Source organism: Physella acuta, unplaced genomic scaffold (assembly GCF_028476545.2).
Source record: "Physella acuta isolate Inbredline_101_S28 unplaced genomic scaffold, ASM2847654v3 ptg000476l, whole genome shotgun sequence".
NCBI lineage: Eukaryota > Metazoa > Mollusca > Gastropoda > Physidae > Physella > Physella acuta.
The window spans coordinates 1338931-1352105 of NW_026731995.1; the positions used below are offsets into that span (position 1 = coordinate 1338931).

At 47.7% G+C, this 13175-nt stretch overlaps 3 protein-coding genes across 3 annotated transcripts in view; 1 reads left to right on the forward strand and 2 right to left on the reverse strand.

Annotated features, from left to right (window-relative positions):
- Positions 1 to 6723, forward strand: part of LOC131944018 (uncharacterized) — a 41231-nt gene extending 34508 nt beyond the window's left edge. The window contains exons 12-16 of the mRNA XM_059304459.1: positions 1944 to 2068; positions 2775 to 2873; positions 3109 to 3228; positions 3742 to 3833; positions 6518 to 6723. Of these exons, the coding sequence (XP_059160442.1) occupies positions 1944 to 2068; positions 2775 to 2873; positions 3109 to 3228; positions 3742 to 3833; positions 6518 to 6697 (616 nt within the window). The 3' untranslated portion in view covers positions 6698 to 6723. The remainder of the gene's footprint in view (positions 1 to 1943; positions 2069 to 2774; positions 2874 to 3108; positions 3229 to 3741; positions 3834 to 6517) is intronic.
- A 292-nt stretch (positions 6724 to 7015) lies between these two features.
- On the reverse strand, positions 7016 to 7429 carry LOC131944019 (uncharacterized). The gene has a single exon (XM_059304460.1). It carries the CDS (start codon positions 7427 to 7429, stop codon positions 7016 to 7018), a length of 414 nt encoding a protein of 137 aa, XP_059160443.1.
- Positions 7430 to 8057: 628 nt separating this feature from the next.
- On the reverse strand, positions 8058 to 11037 carry LOC131944020 (tetra-peptide repeat homeobox protein 1-like). Its single transcript, XM_059304461.1, has 2 exons — positions 10921 to 11037; positions 8058 to 8657 (listed from the first exon to the last, which is right to left on the reverse strand). The coding sequence occupies exons 1-2, from the start codon at positions 11035 to 11037 to the stop codon at positions 8058 to 8060; spliced, it is 717 nt and encodes a 238-aa protein (XP_059160444.1).
- Positions 11038 to 13175: the final 2138 nt, after the last annotated feature.

Below are 13175 nucleotides of genomic sequence, written 5' to 3' on the forward strand. Positions count from 1 at the left end.
TGGGTCAGTGGGTCAGTGGGCTACCTAACAGGTGGGTCAGTGGGCTATCTAACAGGTGGTCAGTAGGCTACCCAACAGGTGGGTCAGTGGGCTACCTAACAGGTGGGTCAGTGGGTCGGTGGACTACCTAACAGGTGGGTCAGTGGGTTAGCGGGCTACCTAACAGGTGGGTCAGTGGGCTACCTAACAGGTGGGTCAGTGGGTCAATGGGCTACCTAACAGGTGGGTCAGTGAGCTACCTAACAGGTGGGTCAGTGGGTCAGTGAGCTACCTAACAGGTGGGTCAGTGGGCTAGCCCAACAGGTGGGTCAGTGGGCTACCTAACAGGTGGGTCAGTGGGCTACCTAACAGGTGGGTCAACGGGCTACCTAACAGCTGGGTCAATGGGCTACCCAACAGGTGGGTCAGTGGGTCAGTGGGCTACCTAACAGGTGGTTCAACGGGCTACCTAACAGGTGGGTCAGTGGGCTAGCCAACAGGTGGGTCAGTGGGCTACCTAACAGGTGGATCAGTAGGTAGTGGGCTACCTAACAGGTGGATCAGCGGGCTACCTAACAGGTGGGTCAGTGGGTCAGTGGGCTACTTAACAGGTTGGTCAGTGGGTCAGTGGGCCACCTAACAGGTGGGTCAGTGGGCTACCTAACAGGTGGATCAGCGGGCTACCTAACAGGTGGGTCAGTGGGCTACCTAACAGGTGGGTCAGTGGGCTACCTAACAGGTTGGTCAGTGGGTCAGTGGGCCACCTAACAGGTGGGTCAGTGGGCTACCTAACAGGTGGATCAGTGGGCTACCTAACAGGTGGGTCAGTGGGCTACCTAACAGGTTGGTCAGTGGGTCAGTGGGCCACCTAACAGGTGGGTCAGTGCGTCAGTGGGCTACCCAACAGGTGGGTCAGTGAGTCAGTGGGCTACCTAACAGGTGGGTCAGTGGGTCAGTGGGCTACCTAACAGGTTGGTCAGTGGGTCAGTGGGCTACCTAACAGGTGGGTCAGTGGGTCAGTGGGTCAGTGGGCTACCTAACAGGTGGATCAGCGAGCTACCTAACAGGTCTGTCAGTGGGTCAGGGGGCTACCTAACAGGTGGGTCAGTGGGCTACCTAACAGGTGGGTCAGTGAGCTACCTAACAGGTTGGTCAGTGGGTCAGTGGGCCACCTAACAGGTGGGTCAGTGCGTCAGTGGGCTACCCAACAGGTGGGTCAGTGAGTCAGTGGGTCAGTTGGCTAGCTAACAGGTGGGTCAGTGGGTCAGGGGGCTACCTAACAGGTGGGTCAGTGGGCTACCTAACAGGTGGATCAGTGGGCTACCTAACAGGTTGGTCAGTGGGTCAGTGGGCCACCTAACAGGTGGGTCAGTGCGTCAGTGGGCTACCCAACAGGTGGGTCAGTGAGTCAGTGGGTCAGTGGGCTACCTAACAGGTGGGTCAGTGGGCTACCTAACAGGTGGGTCAGTGGGCTACCTAACAGGTGGGTCAGTGGGCTACCTAACAGGTGGGTCAGTGGGCTACCTAACAGGTGGGTCAGTGGGCTACCTAACAGGTGGGTCAAGGATTTAAAAGCTATCATGTGACTTGCCCTACAGTTGTAGAAAGCAAAAGGTTATTATTCTACGTCTGAAAAAACCCAACATTTTACATGATTACATATTTAGTTGTCTCTTATTCTAAATAAGTTTGTACAAAAACAAAAAAATTGGCTATTTTTATTTTATTTTTTTTTTATTTTAATGTATAATTTGTTGTTTAACATACACAAACGTACATGTGTATCCCACAAATGGTGTTCCTTGTTAAGAGAGCTAACTCTGTTTCTCAATGATCAAACCGTTTTTGCGGCTACTTCCCTTGAATGTGTACAAACCATAAAATGATAGTCAAACAAAAAAAAAAAAACTCGAATTTTCAGCAAAATTGGCCTCGTTAAAAACTTACAAGAAATATTTTTACAGGAACGGCAGCGCCCACTGTGCCGAGATCTCCCTAATGGCACTAGAACTTCTCAAGACGACCAGAGATTTTCCCATACCCCACATGCCGGGCAGGACGGTGGAGCTGAGGATTGGATGTCACTCAGGTCAGTGACACATGTCAGTGTCAGGTGTCACATGTCAGTGTCAGTGTCATATGTAAATGTAAATGTCAGTGTCACTGCTACATGTCAGTGTTACGTGACAGTGTCAATGTTAAATGTCTGTGTTAATGTCATATATTAATTTCACACGTCAGTCTCACATTTCAATGTCATAAGTAAACTGTCAGTTTTACAAGTCGGGTCAGCGTCACATTATTAGCTTTAAGACTAATTTTTTGTGTACTACATTAAGTATACAGTGTTTTTGCGTTGTCTTTTGTGTTTGTGTTAGCATTTGTTTTTTCTCTTGTACTTGTGTTTGGGTTTGCGTGTTGCGCTTGCGTTTGTGTTGCGTTTGTGTTTGTATTTTCGTTTGTGTTTTTGCGTTTGCTTTGTGTTTGTGTTTGTTTTTGTTTTTGTGTTTGCGATTTCTTTTTTGTTGCGTTTGTACTTGTGTTAGTATTTTCGTTTGTGTTTTTTTGCGTTTGCATTGTGTTTGTTTTTGTGTTTGCGTTTTCTTTTGTGTTGTGTTTGTGTTCTCTTTTATGTTTGCGTTGGGTTCGAGTTTGTGTTTGTGTTTAGTTTTGTTCAGTTCCCAAGTTGGTACATTTAAAAAAGATTCACCGAGGCGGAGCACGGGTATGCAGCTAGTTATCTATATATGTCCCTAACCTCCCCCTCACCTCCCCCACCCCTCGTGTGTCCCCAGGGTCAGCTGTAGCGGGTGTGGTCGGCAACAAAATGCCGAGATACTGTTTGTTTGGTGACACCGTCAACACTGCCAGTAGGATGGAGTCACACGGTCTACGTAAGTCAGAGTCACACGGTTTACGTAAGTCAGAGTCACACGGTCTACGTAAGTCAGAGTCACACGGACAACGTAAGTCAGAGTCACACGGTCTACGTAAGTCAGAGTCACGTGACTAAGTCAGAGTCACACGGACTACGTAAGTCAGAGTCACACGGTCTACGTAAGTCAGAGTCACACGGACTACGTAAGTCAGAGTCACACGGTCTACGTAAGTCAGAGTCAAACGGACTAGGTAAGTCAGAGTCACACGGTCTACGTAAGTCAGAGTCACACGGACAACGTAAGTCAGAGTCACACGGTCTACGTAAGTCAGAGTCACACGGACTACGTAAGTCAGAGTCACACGGACTACGTAAGTCAGAGTCACACGGTCTACGTAAGTCAGAGTCAAACGGACTAGGTAAGTCAGAGTCACACGGTCTACGTAAGTCAGAGTCACACGGTCTACGTAAGTCAAAGTCACACGGACAACGTAAGTCAGAGTCACACGGACAATGTAAGTCAGAGTCACACGGTATACGAAAGTCAGAGTCACGTGACTAAATCAGAGTCACACAGTCTACGTTAGTCAGAGTCAAGTGACTAAATCAGGATCACGCTACACAAGTAAGAGAGACTGTCAATAGTAAATTAACACATCATGAACACATCATGAACACATCAGGAACACATCATCAACATGTCATCAACATACACCCACTAATCTATCCCAGTGAACTGCAACCTACTTATCAACCAATCAAAACTCGCAACTGTATCATAGACTCACTTAACAACCAATCAAAACTCTATCATAGACTCATTTAACAACCAATCAAAACTCTACCATAGACTCACTTAACAACCAATCGTATTTGGTCTTCAGCCAACAGAATCCACATCAGTCAGGCCATGAACACTCTGCTGGATCAAATCCAAGGCTTCATCACAGAGAGGAGAGGGATAGTGGACATTAAGGTCAGACAAACACTGGACGGGGGGGGGGGGGGTGATAGTGGATATTAAGGTCAGACACACACTAGACTGGGGGGGGGGGGGGTGATAGTGGATATTAAGGTCAGACACACACTAGACTGGGGGGGGGGGTGATAGTGGACATTAAGGTCAGACACACACTAGACTGGGGGGGGGGGTGATAGTGGACATTAAGGTCAGACACACACTAGACTGGGGGGGGGGGGTGATAGTGGATATTAAGGTCAGACACACACTAGACTGGGGGGGGGGGGGTGATAGTGGATATTAAGGTCAGACACACACTAGACTGGGGGGGGGGGGGTGATAGTGGACATTAAGGTCAGACACACACTAGACTGGGGGGGGGGGTGATAGTGGATATTAAGGTCAGACACACACTAGACTGGGGGGGGGGGGGTGATAGTGGACATTAAGGTCAGACACACACTAGACTGGGGGGGGGGGGGTGATAGTGGACATTAAGGTCAGACACACACTAGACTGGGGGGGGGGTGATAGTGGACATTAAGGTCAGACACACACTAGACTGGGGGGGGGGGGGTGATAGTGGACATTAAGGTCAGACACACACTGGACTAGGGGGGGGGTGATAGTGGACATTAAGGTCAGACACTAACTAGACGGGGTGGGGGTGATAGTGGACATTAAGGTCAGACACACACTAGACTGGGGGGGGGGTGATAGTGGATATTAAGGTCAGACACACACTAGACTGGGGGGGGGGGGGTGATAGTGGACATTAAGGTCAGACACACAGTGGAATGGGGGAAGGGGGAGAGGCATAGTGGATATTAAGGTCAGACACACTGTCTGGGGGGGGGAGAGGCATAGTGGATATTAAGGTCAGACACACAGTGGAATGGGGGAAGGGGGAGAGGCATAGTGGATATTAAGGTCAGGCACAATGGACTAAGGGGGGGGGGGGTGTTAGTGGATATTAAGGTCAGACACACACTAGACTGGTGGCGGGGGGCGGGGGATGATGGTGGACATTAAGGTCAGACACACTGGACTAGGGGGAGGGGGTGTTAGTGGACATTAAGGTCAGACACACTGTCTAGACTGGGGGAGGGGGAGGGGCGGGGGATGATGGTGGACATTAAGGTCAGACACACACTAGACTGGTGGGGGGGGGTGATAGTGGACATTAAGGTCAGACACACACTAGACTGGTGGGGGGGGGCGGGGGATGATGGTGGACATTAAGGTCAGACACATTGTCTAGACTGGGGGGGGGGGGGATGATAGAGGACTTTTAGGTCAGACACACACTAGACTGGGGGGGGGGGTGATAGTGGACATTAAGGTCAGACACACACTAGACTGGTGGGGGGGGGGTGATAGTGGACATTAAGGTCAGACACACACTAGACTGGTGGGGGGGGTGATAGTGGACATTAAGGTCAGACACACACTAGACTGGTGGGGGGGGGCGGGGGATGATGGTGGACATTAAGGTCAGACACATTGTCTAGACTGGGGGGGGGGGGATGATAGAGGACTTTTAGGTCAGACACACTGTGTAAGCGGTAAAGGCGAAATGTAAACGTTTTTATTATAAGCTTTTATTTAACTTGATTCCTCTGTACTCATAGAGCAAAATTGCCGAGCGAAATTTCGAGCACTTCTATCAGCCGATTCGTTTCAAACTTAACACGTTGGTCAAGACCCAATGACAATGCCATCTGACATCAAATTTGACTAAATTCGATGCCTAATTAATAACGGGGGGGGGTGCTACAATTTATAGCCCTATTATATTCACATTTTCATGTTCATTTGGTGCGCAATAGTTTTTAGTCAGGCAACTCCATTGTAACAAGAATTTCTGTCGCCCAAAGGCAAGATCCTGCCAAATTTGAAGCGCCTGCGGCGCCGGGAACTGCCCTATCGGGCACCCGACAACTTTGCTTTATATATTATAGAGATTAGCAAATTGCTTAGTAATTAAGGCCTGAAATACTTTAGTATAGAAATGTATTCTTTGAATAGATTCTCGATCTAGGTAGGGTCTACATCTGTGTAAGTCTAGTTTTTCCGTAGATCTAGATCATCTAGATCTAGATCTAGAATCTCTAGATCTAGATGATCTAGAATCTCTAGATCTAGATGATCTAGAATATCTAGATTTAGAATCATAATAGAAATTTTTTTAAAGGTTAGACCGAGCAAAATTGTTTTGTGTAAATTTTATAGCGTACGTAGATCTAAATAATATTTGAATGAAATATTTCATTTCTTTTTATTCTAAACACGGCAGATGACGCCATTAGTTAATTTATAAACATTAGTGACGTCACTGTTTTTATGCATTCTTTTTCAAAACTATAAACGCTTTTCCTGTTGCATAATTAAAACTGTTTCTCTACATTCGAATACGCCTTTATTTTTTTATTTTTTCTCTTTAAATAAAATTGTGGTTATACATTTAAAACATCTAACATATTATTTTGAACAAAAGTCCGTATAAAGGTATCCATATATCGCTGCCGATTCTGACGTGATGTCCGGCGAAAATATTTTGCGGACAGAGAGAGAGAAGTGCGCACATGGTCTATTATATATTAGGATTTAAAGAAAATCATTTATGTTCTCATATTTATGCAATATCTCATAAAAGCTTGTTATTAAAACATTTTTATGCATTTTTTCAACACTTTCAGGGTAAAGGCGAAATGCTGACCTTTTGGCTGACCGGCACTAGCAGGCCACTGAGATCTTTGGCCAGCAACGGCATGGCCATGCCGGACGTGACAGCAAGCCTGGCCATTCAACATACGGCCAGAGTCTGGGCCAACGGTTCATCAGTAGGCCACAGGGGGGACAGTGACTCGGCTGTCTGACCCACGGGGCCATCAACTGTCTGACCCACGGGAGCCAACAACTGACCCACGGGGCCAACAACTGTCTGACCCACGGGGCCAACAAGTGTCTGACCCACGGGGCTATCAACTGTCTGACCCACGGGGGCCATCAGCTGGCCCACGGGGCTATCAACTGTCTGACCCACGGGGCCATTAACTGTCTGACCCACGGGGCCATCAACTGTCTGACCCACGGGGCCTTCAACTGTCTGACCCACGGGGCCATCAACTGTCTGACCAACGGGGCCATCAACTGTCTGACCCACGGGGCCATCAACTGTCTGACCCACGGGGCCATTAACTGTCTGACCCACGGGGGCCATCAACTGTCTGACCCACGGGGCCATCAACTGTCTGACCCATGGGGCCATCAACTGTCTGACCCATGGGGCCATCAACTGTCTGACCCATGGGGCCATCAACTGTCTGACCCATGGGGCCATCAACTGTCTGACCCACGGGGCCATCAACTGTCACTGAACCATCAACTGTCTGACCCACGGGGCCATCAACTGTCTGACCCACGGGGCTATCAACTGTCTGACCCACGGGGCCATCAACTGTCTGACCCACGGGGCCATCAACTGTCTGACCCACGGGGGCCATCAGCTGACCCACGGGGCCATCAACTGTCTGACCCATGGGGCCATCAACTGTCTGACCCACGGGGGCCATCAGCTGACCCACGGGGCCATCAACTGTCTGAACCATGGGGCCATCAACTGTCTGACCCACGGGGCCAACAACTGTCTGACCCACGGGGCCATCAACTGACCCACGGGGCCATCAACTGACCCACGGGGCCATCAACTGTCTGACCCACGGGGCCATCAACTGCCTGACCCACGGGGCCATCAACTGACCCACGGGGCCATCAACTGTCTGACCCACGGGGGCCAACAACTGTCTGACCCACGGGGCCAACAACTGTCTGACCCACGGGGCCATCAACTGTCTGACCCACGGGGCCATCAACTGTCTGACCCACGGGGCCATCAACTGTCTGACCCACGGGGCCATCAACTGACCCACGGGGCCATCAACTGTCTGACCCACGGGGCCATCAACTGACCCACGGGGCCATCAACTGTCTGACCCACGGGGCCATCAACTGTCTGACCCACGGGGCCATCAACTGCCTGACCCACGGGGCCATCAACTGACCCACGGGGCCATCAACTGACCCACGGGGCCATCAACTGTCTGACCCACGGGGCCATCAACTGCCTGACCCACGGGGCCATCAACTGCCTGACCCACGGGGCCATCAACTGCCTGACCCACGGGGCCATCAACTGCCTGACCCACGGGGCCATCAACTGTCTGACCAACGGGGCCATCAACTGTCTGACCCACGGGGGCCATCAACTGCCTGACCCACGGGGCCATCAACTGCCTGACCCACGGGGCCATCAACTGCCTGACCCACGGGGCCATCAACTGCCTGACCCACGGGGCCATCAACTGTCTGACCCACGGGGCCACCAACTGTCTGACCCACGGGGCCATCAACTGCCTGACCCACGGGGCCATCAACTGCCTGACCCACGGGGCCATCAACTGCCTGACCCACGGGGCCATCAACTGTCTGACCCACGGGGCCACCAACTGTCTGACCCACGGGGCCATCAACTGTCTGACCCACGGGGCCATCAACTGTCTGACCCACGGGGCCATCAACTGTCTGACCCACGGGGCCATTAACTGTCTGACCCACTGGGCCAACAACTGTCTGACCCATGGGGCCATCAACTGTCTGACCCACGGGGCCATCAACTGTCTGACCCATGGGGCCAACAACTGTCTGACCCATGGGGCCATCAACTGTCTGACACACGGGGCCATCAACTGTCTGACCCACGGGGGCCATCAACTGTCTGACCCCCGGGGCCACCAGCGACTCGTCTGATCTGATATTCCGCTCGTCTGCTCTCACGGCCTTACAGGGTTCCAATATGGGTCAGCCAAGTTGCTCTGGGGCTAATTAATGTGACGTGGAGCGTGACACGCAAAGACAACAAACACACCTATCTCGCCATCTTTGGACAACAAACACACCTATCTCGCCATCTTTGGACAACAAACACACCTACACATCTGTTCTACAAAGGCTCTCGTTATGTTGTTAACAGAAAATATATCAACCGTCGATGTTTGTGGAATATTGCCTGCTCCATTTGCCTAAAACTGACTTCAGCTGATAATGTTAAAAATATATTTTCTTGTAATAAAACATCTTCTCGTCGTAAATACAGTTTTTTTTAAAAAATATTTCCCATCAAACATGTAAAATAATTATTGCGTCATTATGCATAATGTCAAGTAGCTTTCATTATTTTGTGATAAGACTTCTTTGAATAATGTTCAAATATGCATCTTAAACTTAACCAAAATGTTTATTTTGTAAAAAAAAAAAGGTTTTGGCAACTGGTTTGTTCCCAGACACTGATAAAAGTATATTTTTTCTATACAAATTCCATTTCGTTCGGGGGGCGGTAGACTTTCTTCGCCCCCCCCCCTAAAGAGATGCCTGGAAGAAACAAAACTGCTCCCCACCTTCTCCCCAACTCCCCCCAACCTCTCCCCAACCTCTCCCCACCTCCTAAATACACAAAGGAGCCGAATGTTCAGATTGTTCAGAACTGTATATATAAATTTATATTTTGTCGATTATTTTCACATTGTTATATTTTTATAAAAGTTCCGTGAAAAATTGTGATTTTTTATCTATACAGTGTGGTATTAAAAATAAACTAATTCAAAACGATTTGTGTATATTTGTACAATACAGAAAATTCATAAAAAACGTTTTAATAACAAGCTTTTATGTAATAATGCACTAAAAAGTAGAAAATAAATTATAGAGTACTATTTAAATTACTATAAAGAAAAGCGTGGGTCACTTTAGTACCGAGTGGATACCTTTACTAATATTTGAGAAGAGACCCACGCTTTTCTTTATAGTTAATTAAATAGTAGTCTATAATTTATTTTCTATTTTTTAGTGCATTATTACATAAAAGCTTGTTATTAAAACGTTTTTTATGAATTTTTTTTCAGTACTTTACATGTTTTATTTACAATAGAGTTACATGACTAAAAACCATTGCGCGCTTACTGAACGTGATGGCGCAGCTATTGAACGTACCGTGATGGCGCAGCTATTGAACGTGATGACGCGTGTGGTGTGGTTGGCTAGACATGCCTACTAATTCGGTCCAAATTTTAATTAATTCATAAAAAATTAATTAGGCATCCAATTAAGTCAAATTTAATTTCAGATTGCATTGTCTTCATGTCTTGACCCACGTGTCAAATGTGAATCGTGTCGGTCAAGTAGAAGTTTCCGAATTTTCACTCCTGCGTTTCGATCTAGACAGACTGACGACTGACGAGGAAGTGAGTTAAATAAAAGCTTGTAAATACAATTAAGTATAAGGCAACATGCTGTGGTCCTCTTAATTTGGCTTGTCTATTTGGGCGTGGGTCAATCGCCCCACCCTACCATCTGCTGCTAACACCCCACCTCCTCAAACCTTGTTCTACACGCTCTGACATACTTTGCAGCCAGAAAGGGGGGGGGGGGGGAAATGAGATCAGCTAAAGGCTGCTGCCACTCTTAATATCAGAGAAGTGTTTGATACTCACACTTGGTGACTGGACAGTGAACACGTCCACACAATCCACCACCTCCACACAATCCACCACCTCCACACAATCCACCACCTTCCCTCCCACACAATCCACCGCCTCCACACAATCCACCACCTCCCCTCCCACACAATCCACCACCTCCACCCTATCTTGCGGCATCCTACATCACCTACACAGTAAGAAGAGCCTACGGTGAAGTAACCTGAGACCTAGGTCAATCTGACCCCAGATAAAATCTGATTGGTTGAAATCTTGAGGGATGCCAGGTCTGTGAGGAGCTGGAGTCTTGAGATCAGACAGGAGCTGGAGTCTTGAGATCAGACAGGTCAGGAGCTGGAGTCTTGAGATCAGACAGGTCAGGAGCTGGAGTCTTGAGATCAGACAGGAGCTGGAGTCTTGAGATCAGACAGGAGCTGGAGTCTTGAGATCAGACAGGTCAGGAGCTGGAGTCTTGAGATCAGACAGGTCAGGAGCTGGAGTCTTGAGATCAGACAGGAGCTGGAGTCTTGAGATCAGACAGGACAGGAGCTGGAGTCTTGAGATCAGACAGGAGCTGGAGTCTTGAGATCAGACAGGTCAGGAGCTGGAGTCTTGAGATCAGACAGGTCAGGAGCTGGAGTCTTGAGATCAGACAGGAGCTGGAGTCTTGAGATCAAACAGGTCATGGACTCTAAAGGTTAGCGTTACATCGAGACGTGTGTGGTGTGGTGTGTTGAAAGTCGGTCACGGCTCAATGTGATAGATCAAATCACGCATTCAGAACCAAATATTGTTCACGATTTGTTCTTGATTGTCGTCTTTGTTGGCTAGTTTTTGTTGATTTATATTTAGTGATTTGTTTTCAACTAAATCAGTCAGTTCGGCGTGCGGTTGAACTTTGCAAAGATTGGCTGATCTAATTTGGTTAATCTTTAAATGTGACGTGCCCTAGAACTGAGACAACACAAAAACGGCGGACTTGAAAAAAAAATAAAACTCGCATTTGTCACATGACCGAGTGATTTGTTTTCGCTCACAACTCCACTGCCCGCACAACAAAATTACACATCGTTCGCCGCTCGGATTTTTCAACACCGTCGGAAATAGAAAATTGATTGATCTCAGTGCCTTTGATGGGTCGGGTGATTGGCAGGTGATTGGCGGGGATGTCAATTTGATTCGTTCAACAGCAGAATTTTTTGGGTAAATCAAAATCATGTTTGAAAACAGTTGATTTCAAGTAATAGTTGAAGCGATCAGGATTCGTTCCCGCAGTTTTGTGTGTGCGTGTATGTGTCCAGAAAAATTTCACTCGCGGTCATTTTTTTAAGCCCTCATCAAGGGCTTAGAGTCCGACCAACATCTATAAAGGTGCATGCAAAAAATTAGCCTGATGTACAGAGGTTAAGTACCCTAAAATATGTGTTGAAATTACCCTGTTTTTCACATAAATTACAAAGATTGAATAGGGAAATACGACTAGTCAGTTTTGACCACTTTACGGAGTTTTCCCAGAAATGGCGAGTTTTTCTGACACTCCTAGGCGTTTTTCTACCTACTCACAAAAATGTTTTGGGTCTAGGCAATACAGTCTGTAACAGTTGGGTTTAAGCAATACGATTTGAAACAAAGGGAGCGAGGCTACATAATTTATAACAATGCGAGCATACAAAGCTCTCTCTTTAATTTTTGCTCTTTTAATAATTTACTTTTTCATTTTACTTTTTATTTTCCTTTTTTTTTCCTTTTTAAATTTTTTTTTTACTTTTTTATTTTACTTTTTCATTTCACTTTTCATTTCTTTTCTTTTCTGCGCTTACAATTCGTTTAGTTCTTATTTCTTTATCAGTGAAGGAAAAGTCCTCCCTCAAGATTCCCTGGGTCTAGCCACGTGATGCACGCCACACCCACCCGTCTCGCTTCCCGCCCGCTAGCCAGTGGGAGAGGGCAATCAATATCTGCTGGTGGTGCTAGTTCGGGACTTCCCGATCACACTCTAGCCAGGAGAGGGGACTCACCATGAGGGGTTGTACATCTCACCTGTAGCCCTCACACACACCGACGCTGCTGAGTACGGCAGTCTTACCTGGATACACACGTGACCTTGAGAAGTTCTATAAATAGATGACTACCACGTGAGTTGATAATCATTTTATTTTGTGTTTTTATCGAATGCGTCCTCTAAAGTTGTTTATTGGCATTTTATTGACATCTTTAACACACTTCACGTTAGTGGAATATATGTGTACGTTTTCCCACCTTATCAATATGTGTACGTTTTCCCACCTTATCAATATGTGTACGTTTTCCCACCTTATCAATATGTGTACGTTTTCCCACCTTATCAATATGTGTACGTTTTCCCACCTTATCAATATGTATACGTTTTCCCACCTTATCAATATGTGTACGTTTTCACGTCATTTAAATGGTACTGGGGGTCAAGTCACATGGTACTGGGGGTCAAGTCACATGGTACTGGGGGTTACTGGGGGTCAAGTCACATGGTACTGGGGGTCACTGGGGGTCAAGTCACATGGCACTGGGGGTCAAGTCACATGGTACTGGGGGTCAAGTCACATGGCACTGGGGGTCAAGTCACATGGTTCTGTGGGTCAAGTCACATGGTACTGGGGGTCAAGTCACATGGTACTGGGGGTCAAGTCACATGGCACTGGGGGTCAAGTCACATGGTACTGGGGGTCAAGTCACATGGTACTGGGGGTCAAGTCACATGGTACTGGGGGTCAAGTCACATGGTTCTGGGGGTCAAGTCACATGCTACTGGGGGTCAAGTCACATGGTACTGGGGGTCAAGTCACAT